Source organism: Molossus molossus, unplaced genomic scaffold, assembly GCF_014108415.1.
Source record: "Molossus molossus isolate mMolMol1 unplaced genomic scaffold, mMolMol1.p scaffold_m16_p_6, whole genome shotgun sequence".
NCBI lineage: Eukaryota > Metazoa > Chordata > Mammalia > Chiroptera > Molossidae > Molossus > Molossus molossus.
This window is the reverse complement of record NW_023425399.1, coordinates 98652971-98676917: the sequence shown is the minus strand read 5'-3', so window position 1 is coordinate 98676917 and position 23947 is coordinate 98652971. Positions and strand designations below refer to the sequence as shown.

General features: G+C 38.1%; 1 protein-coding gene across 2 annotated transcripts in view; it reads left to right on the top strand.

Moving 5' to 3' along the window:
* Nucleotides 1-23947, top strand: part of DYM (dymeclin) — a 347109-nt gene that overhangs the window by 163359 nt on the left and 159803 nt on the right. For both annotated transcript variants that reach the window (XM_036246013.1, XM_036246014.1), the window contains exons 12-13: nt 3329-3442; nt 4430-4524. In XM_036246013.1, coding sequence (XP_036101906.1) covers nt 3329-3442; nt 4430-4524 — 209 coding nt within the window. The remainder of the gene's footprint in view (nt 1-3328; nt 3443-4429; nt 4525-23947) is intronic.

The window sequence follows — 23947 nt, the reverse complement described above, 5'->3', positions numbered from 1 at the left end:
TTGCTTGGAAAATTTATTTTCATCCCTTCACTTTCAACCATTGTGAGTCTTTTGTTGTGAGGTGGGTCTCTTGTAAACAACATATAGATGAGTCATGCTTTCTTATCCAATCAGCTACTCTGTGTCTTTTTACGGGAGCATTCAATCCATTTACATTTAACGTGATTATTGATATGTACTTATTTATTGCCATTTTTGTTTAGTGTGGTTCTATTTTTCTTCCCATTTCTCCTGCTAATTACAGCAGTCCTTGTAACATTTCTTGTAGTACTGGTTTAGTGCTAATGTATTCCCTTAGCCTTTTTTTTGTCTGGGAAGCTCTTTATTTGACTTTCTATGTTGAATGATAGCCTTGCTGGGTAGAGTAGTCTTGGATTCAGATCCTTGTTTTTCAGGACCTTGATTACTTCATACCATTCCCTTCTGGCTTGTAGTGTTTCTTGTGAGAAGTCAGCTGAGAGCCTTATAGGGTTTCCTTTGTAGGTAACCTGTTGCTTATCTCTTGCTGCTTTTAGGATTCTCTCTTTGTCTTTAATTTTTGGCATTTTAATAACTGTGTGTCTCGGTGTGGGCCTATTTGGGTTCTTCTTACTTGGGACTCTCTGTGCTTCTTGAACTTGAATGCCTTCTTCCTTCACCAAATTAGGGAAGTTTTCTGTCACTATTTTTTTTAAAATATATTCTATATCCCTTGCTTGTTTTCTTCTTCTTTGGGGACTCCTATGATGCGAATATTATTACGTTTCCAGTTGTACCACAGTTCTCTTAAGCTGTCTTCCTGTTTTTTAATCGTTTTTTTCCTTTTGGTTTTCTGATTGGTTGATTTTTTTCTACCCTGTCTTCTAATTCACTGACCCGGTCCTCAGCTTCCTCTACTCTGCTTTTTAAACCTTCCAATGTGTTTTTCCTTTCTGATATGTCATTTTTTATCTCTTCTTGATGGTTTTTAATTTCCAACTGGCTTATTTTCAGTGTCTCTATGTCCTCACTCATGCTTTTGAGCCTTCTCAAGATCATGGCTCTGAATTCTAGCTCTGTTAACATGCCTAACTGCTCCACAATGATCTCATCTTCAGTGGAGGTCTCTTGCTCTTTCATTTGGCTTTTGTTTCTGTGTTTCACCATTTTGGCTATCACTGTGGGCTTTGGAGACTGTCAAGTTTTCCCTGTGGGTGTTGGTGTTCTGCTGTTTGTGGCTCCCTCTCCTGGGTTTAGATGAGTGAGGGTGGACCCACATTAAACACCACTGTCAGGTCTTACTTTCCTGGTTAAAATTGCTAGCCCAGGCAAGGTACTGTTATCCTCTAGCTTTTTGCCTGGAGGCTAGCAGTTGAGGTTACTTGATGGGTTTTGGGTTGTCAGTTGATTGAAAAACTCCCTCAGGTGCAGCATAAGGCGATTTCACCAGGGTGGGACAGATGCTGGTTGTTAATGAGCTTCAGTTAGCAATTCAATGGCCCACAGGGTGGGGTTGGATCTCCCAGGGAGGGGCTGCTGCCTCTCCCCAGGGCCCTGGGAAGGAGCAATATGGCCACTGTCCTACGTGGCTGCAACTCAGCAAAAGCTCTGAGTGCCCTCCAAACCCCACATGTCTCCACACAGTTCCAGTCCAGTCTGCCCTCCCTCTGCCAGAGCCCAAGGTGAGTGGCTGTGGCTGTTTCAGCCTCTGTCCCGGCTCTGCGCTGTGGAGCCGCCTGGGAGTGTGACCCGAGGGCGCCGCTCCCAGCTAAGGCTGCTGCCGAGCTGCCGACGTGGGCTCCCAGCCCTCGTCTGCGCCTTCGCAAGCCTACCGGGATGGAGTCAGTGTCCCTGGTTATATGGTCCTCGCAAGCTGCTTTTCTGTTGTTTTTTTCCGTCGATTTGTCTGTGTTATAGTTGTAATTCCAGTTTGGTTCTGGGAGACGGTCTGTGTAGCTTCTGTTCACTCCGCCACCATTTTGGAATCTTCCTAAGATTCTTTTTTAATATATGACAGTGCCTCCCTTTCCCACCTTTTTATTTTTTTAATCCTCTCCTGATGATACTTTTCCGTTGAATTTTTTTTTTTTTTTTTTTTTTTTTTTATAGAGTAGGCGGCAGGGAGGGGGCGGAGAAAGAAATACCTATGCGAGAGGCATACATTGGTTGGTTGCCTTCCACAAGACCCTAACCAGGGCTGGTGATCGAACCTGTAACCCAGGTATGTGCCCTTGACTGGAAATCGAACCAAAACCCTTCAATGCATGGGCCAATGCTGTAACTGCTGAGCCAAACTGGCCAGGGCTCTCTCCCACCTTTTTATACCATTTATATGTTATAGAAACTGGGTTATTTGTTTAGTAGAATTTTCTAAACATTTGGCTTTGGCTGATTATATTATCATATTATTTAACATATTCTTCTAGTCTCTATATTTCATATATACTAGTATGCGCTTGATTAAATGTGGCATATCTCCCTTTGAGATTATTGCATTTTTCTACTTTTTTGTGGCTTTTTATTGTCCATTCATAGTTATAAATGAAAGTCTAGACTCGTTTGTTTTGAAAGGCAGTTGTGAGTGATGGAGATCTGCTGTGTATCATCTTCTTATTGGAGAAGGCAGGAATCAGCCCAGAAGTCTTCCTTTTTCATACTTAGATGGAGAAGTATGTGGCACATTGACTCCCTGAGTCAAAGAGAAGGGAAGTAGCAGTGACTTAAATGGAAGAGAACATCAGGGAGTTCTAGTGCTCAGCTGAGCCTGTTGGCAGCCCAGAACTGGCTGCTGCACTGACCATTTCTTTGTCTTTCTCTCTGATATCCATGTTGCAAATCTACAGTGGAACTGTACCAACTTAAATAGAAAACAGTTCTTGCTTACTGAGGCCTGGAGATGAGCTGCCTGCTCTGAATAGACAGAACAGCAAATGAGGACATCTTTTCTTGAAAATCTCGGCTATTGTCATTCTTGACCTTTTCTTGAACACAACATAGTGGTTTTCTGTGGTTGTTGGGACAGCTCTACTTTTCAAGCGAATCCTTCATTTTTTTACTTTTGCTTTTAAACTGTTGAGCTCTTAACTGTTTTTTTCTATCATCTTGTCCTAAGTGCCATACCTCCTTTTGTCTACTAATTACGTCCTCCTCTGTTCCAGACTTCATTTTTTACCCCTTTTATATTTAAGAAGGAAGGAGGAAGAAGTAAACACATTAGCACAAATGGCTCTCTTGAACTGAAAGTCTCACTACTCACTTTGATACACTGTTTAACTCAGAGCATAGTCATGACTTACTGAAATTATAGACATGGACAATACTTTTTTCCTAAATCAATCATGTTTACTTAAACTTTTCTTCCCCATTACAGATATTAAAAAATATTACTTGGTATTCAGAACGGGTTTTAACAGAAATTTCACTGGGGAGTCTCCTGATACTGGTTGTAATAAGAACCATTCAGTACAACATGACAAGGACAAGAGTAAGTATTCCATAGCTACTTCTTTTTTTATCTTTATGCATACTGTACGATTAAGACTACAGTTGAAAGCAATCTCAATATTTAGAGTGCCAACATTCTCATGAAATACAGTAGAACAATACAGATTAGCATATAGTCACTGTATTCATGATCCTAAGGTACTATATATAGTGTCTGTTTCTTAATATTTATAATAGATTGTATGATTACAGATGTTTTACATGAGATCAAAAACAGGCAGTGGAGCACATTTAGATAAAAGATGCTGTATATCTTTGTGGGACTGATAAAACTGATTTGCCTTTTAAAAGCAACAATAAACTAAGAATATATGAGCACAAGAACAAAATGAATTCAGTTGGGAAAGAAAAGTAGAAGAGAGAGACTACTTCAAAGAATAAAAGGAAAATTTCAACTGGACTGTATTTGCAGTACCTGGAAGCAAATTTCAGTTCTAGTCAATAGAGAAGCCAAATACAGAATTCATAGCTCAGAGAAATGGTGAAGTTTACTGACCTGTTTTCAATTATTTCTCTCAATGGGGCTAATGTAGATACATGTTCACAGTCTTTTATCTGAAACTCTAGGAGCCAGATGTGTTTTAGAATGGAGAATGTTTTGATTTTAGAAAGATAATTATAGTGCATATGCTTACAGTGTATGTAACCATTAGGTTCTGGAGCAGTGCACTGTAATTAAACATTAATATTTCTGTAGCAAAATACTTCAGTATTCACCAGGGCAGGGATAATGAAGACCATAAATAGCATCATACTCTTTTGTGCCAGATGTTGCTTCCAAACGTGTGGTGAAAAAAAACACTTTGAACTTTCAGTGCTTTATCGATTTTTGGAATTAGAGAAAAGAGATCGTGGACTTGAGCTTTCAAAAATCAACGACAGTCTAGTTTACATTCGCTTCTAATCAGCCTTGCGTACAATGAGGAGAAGACTTGATGAATGTTTTCAACTTGCTGTTTTCTGACAGGACAAGTACCTTCACACAAATTGTTTGGCAGCTTTAGCAAATATGTCGGCCCAGTTTCGTTCTCTCCATCAGTATGCTGCCCAGAGGATCATCAGGTAAATATAAGCTTTAAAAGAAATCCTAATTTTTCCCTTCTGACTGACCTATGGAAAAGGGTAGTATGGCGATCCCTTTTTAAATGTTATCTGCAAGGAGTATCAAATTTTTTCTGCTTAATTTTTGTCACCCTGTTTGGTTGAAAATTCCTTGTTCTCCTTTATTTACTAACCTATTTTTCAATCAAAATTTTTTGTATTTACTTTCAATCTTCTATAAACCTGTTTTTAAGCTTTGTGTATTAGCTTTTTAAGAGAAACAGGTATATTTTTTAGTAATGCATACTAAATTTTAATGAACATATTTGTTGAGCTTTTTTTAGAGCATCACACTACCCTGCTGAGGCATGACCTGTGTTTGTTTTGGAGAATTCTTTTTATATGTATTAGTTATTCCATATTAGTCTCTTTTTATACCGTATTAGTTTCCTGTTGTTGCCACAAATTAGTGACTTAAAACAACACACATATATTACACAATTCTTCAGGTTAAAAGTTCCGCACGGGTCTCACTGGCTCATGGTCACTTCCTCCATCTTCAAAGCCAGCAATAGTAGGTTGTTGAGTCCTCCTCACATCTCATCACACCTCTTCTTCTGGTTTCCTCTTCCACTGTGAGGATCCTTGGATTGTCTGGGTGCTAACCAACCAATCCAGGATAAGCTATGCATCTCAAAGATAATGAACACAATAGAGAGGAAAGAAGGTCTAATAAAGAATATGTGAATGAATGGATTGTAAATGGATTTTAAAAATATGTTTTTACTGATTTCAGAGAGAGGAAGGAGAGGGAGAGAGAGAGAGAAACATCAGTGAGAGAGAAACAGTGATTGACTGCCTCCTGCACATTCCATACTGAGCCTGCAACATGGGCATTGTGCCCCAACTGGAAATTGAATCAGTGACCCCCTGGTATATAGGACGATGCTCAACCAACAGAGCCTCACTGGCTGGGTTATAAATGGATTTTGAAAGAAATAATTTAATGTAAATTCCTCGAGTCATCAGTTTCAGCAGAGATAATATTAGTATGCTTTGTCACACTGAGGGACTTACAGTTCTGATGCGTACCTGAGTGCTGCCAGTGTTTCTGGTCCAAGGGCCGCAGTTGTATAGAGTGTGGACCCAGAGCATCATCCAGGAGGGTGATTTCTTGTTAGAAATGCAGTGTTGGCCCAGCTTCACACCCACTGAATCAGAATCTTCATTTTAACAAGATCCTCAAATGATTTGTACATGTGTTAAAGTTTGGAAGGCGCTTTGAATTTGGGCCTGGAAATCAAGATTTATTCCCTTAGAAAACACTTGTCTCGAACTGGAAATGGGGCCCAGCTTTTTTGACTTATTTTGTACTAAATGTTTGTGTTTAGGATATAGAATTGTGAAGTATGATGAGGAATGCATAACAAACACTATTAGATGCACAGAAGATTTATCCTAGCAGTACAATTCAGGATTCTCCAGATGCTCTAGTAATCAGTTTTCATATACACATTTTCTAAATCCTCTTTTAGGAAGAGATTATATAGTTTTGTATCTGTCTGTTGCAAAACTTAGAAGAGCCAATATTTCATGTGATCTTTAACAAAATGCAAAACAGTAACATGTTTCATTGCTGTGAAAATAGGATGTGAATAAAGCTTTTAAAAACCTTCTTAGCTGGACATAAATGTAAGGAATGGTTTTATATGGTGTCTAAGCTACTGTTTCATATTTAATGACATGTCTCCTACAAACTTGATATTCTAGAAAAATCACAAACATGATTAAGGTTTTGTTAATCTATGAAGACTTTGAATATGCTATAAGTATGGATATTTGATATGATTATTTGGGACTAGGTTTATTAATTCAATTAAAAACCTTTACTATCTATAAGGGGCTAAAAGGTTATCATTATTTCCTGCCCTGAAGACTTCTCTTATTGCCTCTTGTGTTATGCCCCAACTGGCTCCTTCCTCACATTTGGCTTAACAGATATTTCTCTAATCTTTTATTCTAAATTGTTTTCTTCTCTCCCTGATCATTTTTCCTGTGAATTCACATATAAGCCTGTGACTTCACTTCTGTACACTTGTATGTGGGAAACCATCCACATCTACATTGATAATCCTGAACTTTCTCTGTTTCCGGAGGCAGGCAGTACAGTATAGTGGTTCAGAGCACAGACTGAGTTGAGGATACTAACTCTGAAACCTACTAGCTATGGAATCTTAGAGAAATTACTGAACTCCTCCAGGTAGCAGTTTCCTTGCCTGTAAGGTTGGGTGACAATAGTTGCCATCTTATCTCAGTGGATAGGGCAAGGATTAAGTGTGTTAATACTTATAAAGGGCCTGGCGTATAACGTGTACTATTAACTGTTGGCTAGCTGAACCCAACTCTACTAACCTCACTACCTGGGTATCCCACACTTACCTCAAACTTTTATTCTGTTTAAAGCTATACTTATATTTAAACCTTTCTTCTTTTTAAATTTCCTATCCTAAGTAATGGCCCTCACTGCAGCCACCTAAATTGCCAAGCCAGAAACAAGTAATTTTCTACCATTTCTCCCTTCCCCTCAAATGCTATGTCCAGTTGTGCCCAGGAATTCTAACACTACCATTGTAACTTGCATTCATACTCTCTTTTCTGTCTCCACTGTTGCTGCCCTGGTTCACACATTCATGATGGTCACCAAAACTGTCATTGTCTGCCTGGTCCTTTTGCCTCCCTACTTGCCCCTCCACAGTCGACCTCCACACTGCTGCATTCTTTTGAAAAGCATATCTGATCTTTTTGCTCCCTATACTGAGCATCCATAAATGATTTCCCTTTGCTAACAGGTTAAAATTCAACCTCCTTAGAGCAGTAGCTCTCAGCTGTGGGTGCTTTTGTTTCTAGGGGACATTGGCATTGTCTGGAGTGAAGTTTTTTGTTGTTATTACTACAACAGGGGAGGTGATTACTGCTGACATCTAGTGGGTAGAGGCCAGGGATATTGCTAAATATCCTATAATACACAGGACAATAAAGAATTATCTAGCTCAAAATGTCAGCTGTGCTGAGACTGAGGAACCTTGGCTTAGAGTGATGTGATCTGGGCCCTGCGCTTTGCTCTTAATGTTCAATTACTACTTGACTTATACCTGCGGCTCTGTCCTTCCCTAGCTGTTGGCAGTTTCCTGCTCTTTCACAGCTGCACCCCTGTGTCTGGATAAATGTGGTCTGGAGTTAGAAAAAAGCTGAGCAGGTTCTTGCTATCACTTCTTTCTGGAGGTTTTTTTCCACTTGCATCTGCATTTCTGTTCTGTTTTATCTTGAACGTGCAGTGGTCAAGTCCATACCCCTGCCCCCAGCCCCTAGACCTTCTAACTTCAGACCCAGCTGCTGCTATGATAGTCACTTCATATTTTCCTGTTCAGATTAGAAAGAGAACCCAGCTGTCCCTGTTTATCTCTTTATAGCAGCCTCTGGGTCTCTGTCATTCTGGCCCAGGGCTGGTTCCTAGGGCAGGAGCAGTGGAGACAGGCCAAGAAAGGAGCAAGTCACATGTTAGAAAATGTGGCTGTGGTGACCAGGCTTTTCTCTGAGGTTGGTGTGGGAGAGAGAACTTCAGAGTCTTGACCTTGTGACACACTGGACTGGCCTGAAGTTGAAAGTTTTGTTGTTTAAGCAAAGTAGTAATTACTAGAGATAAAAGACTTGTCTTATATTTCTTTGTATTACTTTACAGAGAGTTGCTCTCAGACACACAATAGACTTTTAATAATTCCTTGTTGATGTATTCTTAGAAGATGGGCTAGCACCTGGGATTTTAAGCTTAGTTCTGGCACCCATCGTTCTGAGACTCATGTAAATTAATTTGTCTCCAGTTGCCTTTTGCAGATACCTGCTGCTTTTTCAAGCTAGTGAAGTTGATGAGGGTGTAAGACATTGAAAGCTTCCTGGCTTTTCAAACCTCTTAAGAATAAAATAATATTAAACATAGATTTTTTGTTTGTTTGTTAATCCTCACCAGAGGATATTTTTCCATTGATTTTTCAGTAGAGTAGAAGGGAGGGAGGGAGACAGAGAAACATTGATGTGTGAGAGATACATTGATCAGTTGCCTTTCCACACAACCCTGACTGGGGCTGGGGATTGAACCTGCAATCCAGGTACATGCCCTTGACCAGGAATTGAACTCCTTACCCTTCAGTCCTTGGGCTGGTGCTTAACCACTGAGCAAATCAGTCCAGGGTTAAACATAGATTTTTTTAATGAAACTTTTAATTATTTTTAAAATACGTTTTTATTTATTTTTTTTCTTTTTCTTTTTTTTATTCATCACTAGAGGATATTTTTCTATTCATCATCAGTTAGAGTGGGAAGGAGGTAGAGAGAGACAGAGAGAAACATTGATGTGATAAAGCCACATCCACCAATTGCCTCCTGCACGACCTGGACAGGGCTGGGAACAAACCGCAACCAAGACACGTGCCCCTGACCAGGATTGAACCCGCGACTTATTGGTCCATGGGCTGACACTCTAACTACTGAGTGAAACCGTCTAGGGCTTTATTGATTTTTTTTTTAGAGCTATAGGAAGAGAGAGAGAGAGAGAGAGAGAAACATCAGTGTGAGAAACACTGATTGCCTCCTGCACACCACCTGCTGGGAATGGAGCCCACCACTGGGGCATGTACCCTGACCAGGAATCAAACTGGGACCTCTCAGTCCATTGGACAACGTTCAGTCTTCACACTGGCCGGGCTTAATGAAACTTTGTATAAGAGTAGTATGTTTTATTGTAAAATCCAATTATGTAATTTAAGAATTTTAAAATTCTTTAATCCACGATTTATGCTTTCACTGCTGTGCACCTTCTCTGGCTCGAACCAAGCTGGCAGTTCCTGTAAGCTGCCTCCTTCTGCTCTGCACCTGTAATGATACACATTTTAGTCACCCAGCATTTTTGTGAAGACTACAAAAGCACAGGCTGTTTATTTAACTCTGGATGGTTAGCTCTTCTGTTTTGGACAAATAATAGATCTTTTAGAATGGCCCATGGAATCAGGAAGATAGGCACTTTGTTTTTAGTGATACTTTCTCGTATTAAACTACCTTATCAGGCTTCCTCACTTCTGTCCCCACTGAACTAAGTTTTTGTAGATTGAATTTCTCTCTGAATCAAATAATATATTGAACTGAAAACAAGCAAGAGAATAATAAGCAAAATGGCCTATTTATAGTTGGGATAAATTTATGTTACTCTACATAAAATATTCAAATATACATAGGAAGACATCTGGTTAATTTTCTTAATTATGATATTTCAGGGATACTTTCTTATGGTAAAAATAAGGCCTATTTAATGATAAATTCATATCTGTCACCTTCAGAGTCTCACCACTTGCTACATTTAAAATGAGTAAAAGTCTGAAGGTTTATACAATTTAGGGTGTTGGTATTAGTTACACAGCTGGTAAGTGGCTATTCCAAGCTTGTCCAGACTAAAAGCTCCTGCTCATTCCATTGCACTGTCATAGCAAGACTGACAGAACTCTGTCTTCGAGAGCCATGAGACCACACATTCTAACTCCTGAGGATTTTCTGAAATGGGTGGTTCCGTGCAGTCTAAGGTAGCCAAGCCCTTGTTGACTGTCCCCTGCTCCTCATTCAAAGTTCCTAGAGTTATAGTAGGAAAGTCTGAAAGGCTTTTTTTGGACTGGCTAATTGACAAAGGCATGGATGTATTCAGGTGTTGTAGTACATAGTGTGGGGATATTTTCCCGGAAAAGAGGACAAGAACAGTATATCTTTAGCCTGAAACTCTAACATCTGTCTAACATCTAATGCTTGATGTTAGTTTTTTAAAAATTCAATAACAACATATTGAGCTTTTGCTATGTCTACCACTGTGAAGTCCTCTTTAATTTGAGATTTTTTTACATTTGAATTGGAGACTAATGTCATTTGTTGTATCTGGAAATTAAGTGTTATAGTCATGTTTCTTTTATTTTGTAAAACTTTAATTTAATTTCAACCTTATATTATTATCTGATATCATTACAGTCAGAAAATTGTTTCTTTAAGGAAGGAATTATCTGATATTAAGCGTTATAACAAATAAACACATTATTTCTCTTTCCAAAATCTTGGTAAGTTATTTAATTTCTGTTTGCCATCTCTAAAGTGATGTTTAATATCTATATCATGTCAATGTTGCAAGAGATAATAAATGGTTTGTAAAATCTTTTGCCGTCTGTTTTTTCTCTTACAGGATTATAACATTTTTGAAATCATTTTAATCTAAAAATAAAACTAGATAACATCTCTACAAAATACTCCTTATTGTTAGTATTCCTAGATTGATTCCTTGCCAAAAGGATTATCAGTTTGCCTATATTTCCCAAACATTTCCCTAAATGAAGATCTCACTGAATATAGAATGAGTTTTTGTTGTTGTGTTTTTTTTAATCCTCACCCAAGGATATTTTTAACTTTGATTTTTAAAGAGAATGGGAGGGAGGGAGGGAGGGAGCGAGGTGCAGAAAGGGAGAAAGAAAGAGAAACATTGATGTGAGAAACGTCACACATTGATTGGTTTCCTCTTGCATGACACACCAGGGCTGGGGATTGAACCTGCAGCCCAGGTATGTGGCCTTGACTAGAATCGAACCTGTGACTCTTCAGTCTGCAAGCTGGTGCTCTAACCACTGAGCAAACCAGCCAGGGCTAGAATGAGAGTTTTTAGTAATATGTTTTATTTTAAATTGGTAGGAGGTCCTGGCCAGTGTGGAGTGTCATCCTGTATACCAATGATAGGTTTGATTCCTGCTCAGGGTTTGAATCCTGGTCCGGATATGTATAGGAGACAACCACTTGATGTTTTTCTCTCTCTTTCCCTCTCGAATCAATTTAAAAATCTTTAAATTGATAGGAGTTCTGAGCAATGGTTTTACAGTATAAGTACTTCTTTTAAATTAATTTTGCAATGTAGGTACTTCTATTAAGTGCATATGATTTATTTTTTAAAAGGTAGCATTTAGCATTAACTTGTCCTTGCTGAATGCATAGGCAATAAAGAAGTTCCAGTTTCCCTCTGGTCTTTGCTGATCCTTGTTTGATCTTGGCCTAGCAGTAGCCAAGAAAGGAAGGAGGAATGTTTTGCCTTAAAATCTGGCTTCCTGTACTTCCTACAGCCAGTGGTACTTTGAAGGTAGCTAAATTTTTCAGAAAAACCTGACATGACTTGCTTTTTAGTTTAGCCTTTTCTTAAGAAATTATATTAAGAACATTTAGACAGCTCCCTGTTGAACATTTAAATTTCTAATAGAAACTTTCTGATGATACAGAGATAGCCATGAATTATTAAGCCCCCATTCCTATTGACTGCTGTGAAGGATCTGAGATTCTACCCTATTTTCAAGCTAACAAATTAGACTGCCACAGTCTTGTAGATCCTGGTAGAGACTCAGTATTTCTGGGTCAGAGACAAAGACAGTTTATCACTCACAGGAGCCAGAGTATCATCATTTTCTCCTGTGGTTCCTGGTGCCTGCAGGGCAACATGATAAGGGCCAGTTGACATCTGCATATACAGTGGGTTACATTACAGAAGACAAACCCCAGTCATTTATAATAGCCTTTAAGCAGACCTGCCCAACCTTTGTTTTGCAGTGAGGCATCTGAACTGTATTTGAGAGCAAACTGCCCTCTGCTCTAGAGGGAGACACTATCTGCTTTCTACATCTGTTCACTCTACAAACATTTATGGAAAGATAGTTTAGAATACAAAGCTGTGAATGCCTCTGCTTTTAGGATGTGCAGAAACATGAAAGACCGTGGGGACTTATCTTTACCTAGTTGTTTTCTTCTGTTGCCAGTTGGAAAAACCTGTCACTGTCATTAAGGTAGCTAGTTGATACTGCTCTCAGTTTTATGTCTCACTTGCTAATGCATTCGATTTTTGTGTCTTGGGAGAAGGAGTAAAGGCTTGAATGGCCTCACTAGTCTGCTTTGTCCAGGTGTCATAATGAATCTCCTGGCTTAGGTGTCAGGGTCATTAACGCAACCCTTATAGCCTGTTCCTAAGTGGCTGTTACATAACCAGAATATTTTTGTTTTAAACACAAATCATAAAATTATAGGTTTGAAAGAACCTTTAAAGAACATCTTACACATTTGTGTAAGTTTACACATTTTACATTTGGAAATATTGAAACCTAGAGTCATGTGACCAGTTCAAGTGACCACTAATGTGGAAGCAGACACAGAAAATTAGTCCCCCAGCTCCTTGTTCTTTCCAGAACAAAAGAGAGAAAAGGTGTGTGCTTTCCCCTAACCCCGCCAATTTTATATAGTTGTGATACCTGATATGTTATAAAATGCTAAGGTCAGAGAAGAGAAGAGAAATTATGTGACTTTAGTAAAGGAGTTTGCTTCCTGATGAATTGTACAACCTCCAGGTCTTTGTAAAAAATACCTTTTGCAAGACAAACAAGGGTTGTTGTCACAAGAGAACTGGGAGTAAACAGAAAGGTAAAGAGATTTTAAATGATTCACATGTCCATTGTAAATATACACAGAATCAGATTGATCAGGGACAGGGTCAAACAAGGGAAGAGAGAAAGCTCCCTGAGGAGAGGTAAAAGGGTAGTTGGGAAAAGGTAGCTGCTAAAAAGGTAGGTAAAGAAATACTCCATATCAAAAACATTAAGGAGTGTCCTGAGCACTTAACATCTGTTTATTTGTTTAATATTGCCTCAATTTCCTCATTTACAAAGTAGGTGTATCTTCGTAGGTCTGCTGTGAGGAATAAATGAGTTATTATTTCTAAAGCACTTAGAGAATACAGTCTTTTGATTAGCACTCACCTATTAATTTTTGGAGGGGGGAATTTTCCTTGTTTAAGGACAGACAACAGCATCTCTTGTTCATGTAGATACTTGAATGAATAATGAAATTCTGACACTAATTATATTAAAACAAATAATTAAAATCTGGCTATAGGCGATGGGGAAACAGAATGCCATACAGGCTATCTTTTTTTTCTTTTGGTACACCTGGTATCTGCCATACATTATATACTGGGCCCTAAACAGGGTTATTTGTATTTGTATGATATGGGTATTATTTCCATTTTTAGTGAAGAAAGCAAATCTCAGAGAACTAAGTTAACTAAGATTACTTTGATGGACAGTGACAATGCTGGGATTTAAGCCTTCATCTGTCCTTCATCACAATACTGCACTACCTTCTATTGTCAAGTGCTTCTCATAAATTGTTTTAAACTAAAAGCATGCAAATACTTTGTGTACAAGACATTTTAATTTTACGTTATGCCTTGGGTGAGTTGTTTTCAACCTTTTTAAGCACATAAGAGTCAAGTCCCATGGAGAATGAGATGAGCGATGATTTTTACTTCTCCAAATGATGGTTCATAGTCAGTGCTTTTCAAACATGCGGTAGAAGAGTTCATTGATGACAGATTTATGTACGTATAACTTCTTGGGACCCAGGTTGAAAAAGATCTGTGGGACCTTCTGGGTTTGAGGCCCATGGGTTAAGAAAAACTATTATGGGCACCTAATACGACATTTCTATTAGTGCCATTTTTCCATCTAAAATATGCCTGTTTTCATACTTTCATTAGTCAAACATGAAGATCATATTGAAGTGTAAGAATACTGATATTGTTTGTTTATTTATTTATTTATTTATTTTTAATCCTCACCAGATGATATTTTTCTATTTATCTTCAGATAGAGAGGGAGAGAGAGAGAAACATTGATGTGAGAGGGGCACATCGACTGGTTGCCTACCGCATGACCCCAACCAGGGCCAGGGACAAACCGCAACCGAGGTATGTGCCCTTGACTGAAATCGAACTCGCAACTTATTGGTCCGCTGGCTGACGTTGTAACCGCTGAGCCAAACCAGCCAGGGCACTAATATTGTTCACTTAATAAACTCCCAAGAACCCTTTAGTCCTGGATTCAGAAATGTACACAACTTTTCATTATTTACTACCTGATGTGAAGATAATAATGGTACCTTAGTACATAAAATAAAGACCTTTACATCATTATAGATTTTCCATTTAGATTCACTTAGTCTCAGCTAACTCACCGGGATTCTAAATAGAACCTCTGAGAAATACCAGTAATGGGTTCTAATAATGTTTTTCTTCACAGAGTATTTTATAACATGACTGTGTTTTTTTTTTTTTACAACAACGTAGGGATTTTAGGGGTTATTTAATCATTATCAGATATTTTCTATGCCTTCTGTCAGACATTGGCAGTTATTTGCGTTTCATGTGACATACTCATGTCCTGCCTTCAGAGAGCTTTTAATCTACCGGAGCCAGTGGACTGATAACCACTGAAGACCATGTGTAGTGGGCTGAAGAGTATGACAAGAGAGAAAGCAGACAGCTTACCTGATTGTCACTGAAGCCTTCACCAGTGAGGAGATACTCGAGTTGTATCTTAAACATGAGCAGTTGACCGTGGCGGGTATACCTCAGTGATTAGAATGTTGGCCCGAGCATCGAAGGATCTCTGGTTTGATTCCCAGTCAAGGACACGGACCTGGGTTGCAGGTTCGATCCCCAGCCCTGGCCGGGGTGCGTTCGGGAGGCAACCAGTCAATGTGTCTCTTTCACATTATTGTCTCTCTCTCTCTCTCCTTCCCCACTTCCTCCTTCCCTTCCACTCTCTAAAAATCAATGACGAAAATATCAGGTGAGGATTAACAAACAATATATATCGCAGTTGTTTCCTTTTAAATTGGTGATAAGGGAGACAGCTCTTTTCTCCATCTGTCTGGCTTTCAATCCCGTTATAAACTCCTGTTAGAAACCTTAGGTAAGATTTTGCTTGCATAGAGTTCCCTTTCATGTACTTACAGAAAATCACACAGAACTTCATCTAATTCAACTCCCACAAGGAGGTGATAAAAATCAATATTTACTAAAATACGCCCTGGCTGGTTTTGCTCAGTGGTTAGAGCAGACGGAGGAGTTGCAGGTTTGATTCAGGTCAAGTGCACATACCTCGGTTGTGGTTTGGTCCCCAGCCCTGGTTGGGGTAAAAAATCGATGTGTCTCTCTCACATCAATGTTTCTCACCCTTTCATTCCCCCCCTCCCCCCCCAATCTGAAGATAAATGGGAAAATGTCCTCAGGTGAGGATTAAAGTAAATAAATAAATAAAAACTACTGAAAAAGCTATGTACCATACTGACCTTAGTCCAATTTTAATTTGTTACTCAGAAAACTTTTCAATTGGCATTATAGTGGTCAGACGATTGGAATACTAACTTTCTTTAAGATTGGTTTGATTAAAGATGTATATTACCGGGCATTTTCAGTTGGCATGGGTGGGAAGGGGTGAAGACAATGTGTGGGTGTGTTGTGGTAGTGGGAAAACAGTTAAGTACTAGCATAGAAGGTGACTTTTTGAACCTGTGAATTTGTACATTATTAAATTAACTAGAGTCAGTAAACTTTTAAGTATCATTTAGAAACTTTTCAAATGAGTGATCTTTTTTTTCTTATAAATTTTGTAAAACATATTTAAAGAGAATGTAATGAACCTGAAGCTTTCCACTATGTAACTTCAACAAATATATCAACTCATGACCAATTTTATTTTGTTTGTATCTCCACCTTTTCCTTCCTACTCTGGATTATTTTGAAGCAGTTTCTGACATAATTTCATCTATCAAAATTGCTATAGGTAAATGGATCAATTGTTATGATTTGGTCCCTCCACAAGTGGTAGAGAGAAAAATAAAATCAGTGTCGCCACTATCATCCAGAATATGGGCATTAGCCGTATTTTTGGTCCTTAGTCATTCAGAGTCCAATTCAGTTCAGGGCTTATTCTGTGACACACACAATACTAGTCATTGTTCTGTGGAGGCTGTTCTATTTAATTGTGACTATAGCTCTGTATAAGGTATATAATTTCTATTTTTTAGATGACGGAACAGACTCAGAGAGACTTTGAAACTTATTCAGTCTCAGATAGCCCGTAGTATAGTGGAGCTGAAATTGGAATCTAATTGTTACCTTAGCCTAGAAGTGTTCTTCTCTTTATGGCAGACCTGACATTGCTGAATAGTGAAAAAAGATAAACAGATGTCAACTACTCTAGTTCTCAGTTGTGAGCGAGTGGAAGGTCCATTGCGTAGAGTTTTCGCTCTTGGATCACACCAATGCAGACATTCTCTAAGTGTGCTCCACAGACCACAGAGTTCCATGAGGTTGAAGCTGTTTTTATAATAAGACATCATATGCCATTCACATGGTGCTGACATTTGCAGCAGTGTTATAAAAGCAAAGTTGGGGTAAAACTGCTGGTACCTTAGCATAAAGCAAGGCAGTGGTGCCAAACTGTACTTAGTACTCACTAGATTTTCTACAGCCATACACTTGTAGTGGGAAAAAAAAAAAAAAGCCACTTTGATTTAAGAATATTCTTGACGAAACAGTGAAAATGACTAGTTGTAATAAATCTTGACCTTTGAATGTCTTTAATATTTTGTGTGATAAAATTGGAGTTGGTGTAAAGAACTTCCACTGCACATTAAACTACAGTGATTGTCGAGAAAAAGCACATAACGCGGTTAGTTGTGAGCTGAACTAGCCATGTTTCTGGAATACCATTTTTATGTGAAGGAAAGAGTGACAATCGGTGGTTCTTTAGACTTGGCAGACATTTTCTTGAAAATAACATGAGCCTATCACTTCAAAGAAAACAAGAGTTAGTTGCCAATGGTAAAATTGGAACTTATAAGCAAAAATTAGAATAAAAAACCCAAAAACTATTGGCACCATGAATTTGAGGGCTTCCCAATAATTGAAGATTTTGTGATGAGATTGATGAAGACATGAATAAGTGTGGGATATTTTGGATAGCGTATGGTGAACTGTGTCAACATTTGGAAGATCTTTGTAACTCTTTACTCAGCAAACCAATATTTTTCAGATGACCAAAGCATGAAGTTACAAAATTAGGCATGGGGGAAAAAATTCATTAAAAGTACAAAATAAACCAAGGGATCTTAATGCAACAGACTGAAAAAGGTTTTTGTTATGGTTTCTGATTCTACATTTTAACTAATCTAAGAAAACTACCACTTGAGTTTTATTGTACTATCAAAGAAGTTTTACAGTTTTCTGTAAAGGGCATTAAAATACTGTTTCCTTTTCCAAGTACATATATTATGAGGCTGCATTTTCTTCATATGCTTCAACTAAAACAAGATTGACTTTAGAAGCAGGAATGAGGATCTGCTTTTTGTTAAGTCAGACAGTAAAAAGATTTACAGAAATAGAGAATAATGCTACTTGTCTGACATTTTTTGTTTTGTTTTAGAAAGGAATTATTTTTCATTAAATGTTATTTATGTTAACATGTAATGTTTATTAGTATGTTTAAATGAATTAATAAGTATTTTAGATTTTTCTCAGTCTTATTTCTACTGTAGTTAATATTTATAGGTATAGCCCATATATTAAAAAGCTCTTTGGGGTCCTCAATTTTTTAGAGTCTAACTGGTCCCTGGGATTAGTTTAAGAACCACTGCTCTGCTGTCCTGTTAGAGGATGGGGTAGGCATAGTGGATGTGAGCCATGTGTGTATTACAAAATTCACTGTATGTACTTTTAAATATCTGCTATTTCTGAATTAATTACACCCTTACTTCCTTCCATCAATATAATCAATAGTTAGCTATGTTTGTATTATTCATGCTTCCATTTAATAAATATTTATTGAGAACATAGTTATCAGGGGTTGGAAGAGAAAGGGGATATACAGAATATATAAATCATGTTTATTCCCTATAAGAGTGCATGGTCTTTATCTTTAAAAGTCATAAGCAGGGTATGTTACTGTACTAAATTGACTTAGAAGTTTATTGCTCATCTTGCCTGGGTGTGGCCATAAAACACATTTGTTCTGGTTGTCTATTGCTATGTAACAGACCACCCCAAAATTTAACGGCTTAAAACAACAATTTATAATGATCTCTCACGGTGCTGTGGATTGATTGCTTACCTGAGTGATGTTCACTTGAGGTCTCTTACATGCTTACAATCAGACAGCAGCTGAGTTGCATGTCCAGTATAACTTGTCTTATGGCTGACAGTTGATACCAGCTATCAACTGGGAGGTCTGTTGGCATGTTGACTGGAGCATCTCATTTGTTTTCATATGACCTGTCCATGAAATTTGGTCTTATCACAAGTTCCCAAGAGGAATGTTCCCCAAAGGGATATACTAGAATGACAGAAACTGTAAGGTTTCTCATGACCTAGCTCAGCTATCCCACAACATTTGCTTTCACCACAATGGCCAAAAATCAGGACCAACCCAGATTCAAAAGGAAAGGACTACAAAAAGCACATAAACGCTGGAGGCTTGGTTCATTTGTGGTCATCTTTGGACACTAGTTGCCACAAGACTGTCAAAAGACTTGAATCGTGTCTTAAATTATTACCCTTTATAGCAGGAAGATGAACAACTACTTTCATTCTAAAATTCTAGGCTTTAGATAAACATCTAGATTTCTATTCAAAATAGAAAATTCAGCTGAATCTATTACAGTGCTATCTTTCTTTCTAGTGTTAAATATACATGTGACATAAAAGTTCTCCTTCCTGACTTCTGCCTATATTCCACTTCTTTTGTTCAGAAGGAAATGCCTACTTTCCAGTAATGGTGTGTTTACCTATAACAAGTGGGCAGAGTTCTGCCCTGTGAATGCCTGTGTTGCTGCACTTGCTGGTCACTGAGTGGTTGATGTTGGCCAGATCTTGTTTTTGGCTGAGAAAATGTAGGCCTGTGTTATCTTGTGGCAGTGTGACTGGCTGATGTTCACCCTGACAACAGCAACCCCAGTTCTATACGAGAGGGGTTAGGGGCAGCATTAAATTTGGAGGGTGGAGCTCAGAGATTGTAGCATTTATGCAGCAGTCACACTGTCTCCACTTTGATTAATGTATGTATGTGCTGCTGTGGCTTAGAGATCGGGCTGGAGGAAATTTGATTGGGGGGGGGGGGGGTGCTTTAGCTAAAGCTCCCCTTGGTGGTGCTGTTGCACTATAAACTTCCAATGAAAACATCTTTTAGGTGCCTTCTTTTTTTTAAAGCAAACATTGTGTTGGATACCTAAGGTGCACCCGGCCCTGTACTAGGCTTAGGGGAACTAATAAGACTCAGCTTTTGTCCCCATAGCCTAATCCTGGCTATTCACTTTCCTGGCATTTTCTCAAAACAAGAAAAAATAATACCTAATTAGATTCAAGCCAGGCCCCTAGCTCCCTATAGACACCCTGAAGGTAGTAACCAATTTACCTAAAGATGATGTGTTCACAAAGTGCAGAATCTAAAGTTACATAAAAGAGTATCAAGTAGCCCTTAAATATATTTTAAAATGCTCAATTTCACTCTAATATGAAAAATACAATTTACAATTACACTGAGATGCCATTTTCCCCCTATCGGATTAGAGAAACCAGTGGTTACATATGGTTATGTGGAAACAGATACTCTCAAACTTTTCCAGTGAAAGCGTAAATTGGTACAACTCCTAAAAAGTGCAATGTAGCAATGTCTATCCAGATTCCAAATCCATGACCCAACAGTCATACCTGCATTTGTGCAAAATGGCAGTGTACAAATTTATTTTTGCATTATTTTTTATAATAGCAAATAGTTGTTAGAAGCAACTCAAGTATCTATATCAATAGACATATTTAAATAAATATGATACATATACAGTGGACAGTGTGCAGCTATAAAAAAGTAAGGATACTGCCCTGGCCAGTTTGGCTCAGCGGTTAGTGCTTTGGCCTGCAGTCTGGAGAGACCCGGGTTCAGTTCCCACTAAGGGCACATACCTCGGTTGCAGTTTGTCCCTGGTCCTGGTTGGGTTGTGTGGGTGGCAACCACTCGATGTGTCCCTTTCACATCGATGTTTCTCTCTCTCTCTCCCTCCCTCCCACTCTATCGGAACAAAATATGGAAAAATGTCCTCAGGTGAGGATAAAAAAAGAGAAAGTAAGGGTACTAAGATGGCTCTTTAAGCTACTTATGTGAAAAACACAAGGCATGGAATCATGTAGTATGTGATTAGTACAAGTAAGGGTATAAATAATATATTTTTTCATTTGTCCTTATTTGCATGCAAAAACTGTGGAAAGATACACAAAAAAGTGATAAAAATAGTTAAGGTGTGAGAGGAAAGCAAGAATTTCCACTGTATATGTTTCTCTTCTCTGATCATCGTGTAAGCACCAAAGGTACAAGGATCTTTGCATCATTCATGAATGTATCCCAAGTACCTATAACAGTGCCTGGCACAAATAATATTTGTAGAACAAATGATTATGCAGAAATAATTCTGTTTAAAAAAAAGCATCACAGATTCATAACAGAAAAATATAGACAAGCTTGAGGACAACCATAGTGCCCACTTGCAAGTCATCCTTTGAGTAATACCTTGGTATATAACATTCCAGACAATTTTCTATTTAGATATCTGTGTATATGTTTCAATAAGAACAGTCTATAGCATATGTAGAGTTTTGTAAGCATTTTCATGTATGTAAGTTTGTGTGTATGTATATATATATCGCCTATGTTGAGAGAGATTTCTATAACATGAGGGCTTCAAAAAGTCATTTAATTTATTCAATAAAATTGATAAAGCCATGTATTTGGACATATAAGTTGTTTGCACATAAGCACATATATGCACTTATAGCTCTGGAAAGAAAATCCTGTACATGCACGAGACACGGTCTATGAGAGTGGTTAACAGTGCACACTGGAATGAGATCCACCTCAGCCTCTTGCCAGCTGTGTCATCTTGGGTAAGTTACCTAAACTCCATGTGTACATTTTGTCATCTATAAAATGTGGATAATAATACGATGGTTCCTGTTTTGTAGGGTTATTGTGAGGATTAAATCAGTAAAACTATGGAAACCATTTAGAACAGTGTTTGGCACATATAAGTGTTAGCCAACCCCTTCTCTCCAAATATGGAGCATGGGAAAAAATGGCAGGCTTGATTCTGAGTGACAATTTATGTTCATTATTTGTGAACCTCAAAACCAGTGGTTCTCAACCTTCCTAATGCCATGACCCTTTAATACAGTTGCTCATGTTGTGGTGACCCCAGCCATAAAATTATTTTTGTTGCTACTTCATAACTGTAATTTTGCTACTGTTGTGTCTTAGGCGACCTCTGTGAAAGGGTCATTCAACCTCCAAAGGGGTCATAACCCACAGGTTGAGAAAAACCCTCCACAAGCATTTGTTTGTAGCTTGTCCTTTTGGTACTGTCTTTTAAAGTATCTTTGGGGTCACAATCAGGTGACCCTTATGGATGACTATCTAGATAAAATTTAGCATGTGGGTATCCAAAATGAGCAGCTGCAGGGGAATTCCTCTCCTCAAGGAGGCAGTCAGGGGCCACTGTTTTCAGTTCTCAGGTGTGTCTGTATTAATAGCAGGGGAAGTTGTTCACTCTTTCTGGGAAGAGCAGTTTCAGAATGAGTGATCACTGACGCCTTGGTTCACCTTGCTAGGTGATATTAACAAAGAGAAGACCTGTTTGGACTAATCCGACCCTACTTGGTGTGTTCACACATTCATCCGTCATCTCAGAGGCAGGGAGTTCCTCATGCCTAGCCCCTACACAGTTGCCTTTTGGGACAGTCAGTTCACAAATAAAATTTTTTTTCCTGTTTACTTACATTAGTTTTAAAAAGGCTTTCTTTCCATTTCTCATTCATTGCTAATTAGCTCTTAGAATCCATCTCTGCCTATTTCTGGGTCTCACTATATATAAAACTATTCTTTCCACATACTGGTTTTCTTCAAGTGGGATATACTTGATCAAACTGAAACAGCTCTGAAGTACAAATGACATGACTGGGATTGGCTGTATATATATTTTTTTTCATTTATGTACTAATGGATATTTCTCAAACCACTCTAATTTAAAGGTAGAACTGGAAGTCCTTTCTGATATGTTTTAAAAGATGCTTTTAATTTTTAGATTATCCAAAGTGAACCTTGAAATGTGAATAAAACATTCCAGAACAACAACAAAAAAATTAATGAAATTGTCAAGTATTTTACATTTTGTATTCCTTATATATCTAGAAATCAAATATCTCATGTTAAAATGAAGATTGTTAGCTTAAATTTTATTTGCAGAAATCTTTGATTCCTTATAAAGAAAAAAGATTTTGTGGTATTTTAATAATGCAACTACAAAATGGAATATTTTGTGATAATTGAAAGATTTGGGGCATTTTTCCAAGCCATAAGTAATTTTTTTCTTTCACAGTGATATATTATAGTACGTACTTGAACTTGTGCTTTTCTTTTTTACCAAACCCTTTACACCTATTTTGCTCATGTATATTGACCTTACTGTATTCCATAAGTAATTACTAACCCTCACTGGTGTAGACACTGATAGTGATGTAATCTTATGCCACTTTAAGACTTTCTTAAAATTGGGTCATATACTAAGAGTTACGAAGTTTGAGGCAACACATGATCTCTCTGTTGCAACTGAAAAAGTGAAAATAAACCTTATTAACCTGGACCTAATAAGAAATAATATTGAATGTAAACTGGAATGGAAAAATAAAATTTTTAAATAAATAAATAAAAAATGACAGAAAAGAAACCTTATTAAAGGCTGTCTGTTATTACACATATATAAAATGTGTTTATAGCTTGAAATAATATTTTACTTTAGCCTTTGTTTTTCTTTAGTGTTGATAATAATAATGATTTCATCAAGTATATCAGCAAAATTTAGGCTCAACTGTAACTGAAAACCTTAGTAGTTTAAAGAAGAGAGAATTGTTACTTTTTCTCCAAGTAAAAGTTCGTCATAGGCCTCAAGGGCTGAGAAGGAGACTCTGCTCCAGAAAGTCTGTGTTAGTTTCCTTTAGCTGCTGTAACAAATTACCACAGACTTAACTGCCTAAAACAACACAAATATATCATCTGACAATTCTGTAGGTCAGAAATATAGCTAGGCTCAGCTGGTTTCCCAGCTCCAGGTTTCACAAGTCCATAATCAAGTTGTTGACCTGCTGGGCTCTTACCAGTACCTTGGGGAAGAATCTGCTTCCAGGCTCCAGGTTGTTGGCAGAATCCAGTTCCTTGTGACAGTAGAACTTAGGTCCCTGTTGCATGGCACATGCTGGAGGCTGCTCTTAGCTCCTAGAAGCCTCTCTCTGGTCCTTGCACATGGGCTCCTACATCTCAAAGCCTAGTGGCACATCAGATGCTTCTCATGCTTGGAATCTCTCTGATTATTCTTTTGCCACTTCTCTCTGAGTCTAACCAGAGAAATTCTCTGCTAAGGATTCAGGTGATTAGACTGCTGGATAGTTCAGGATAATCTC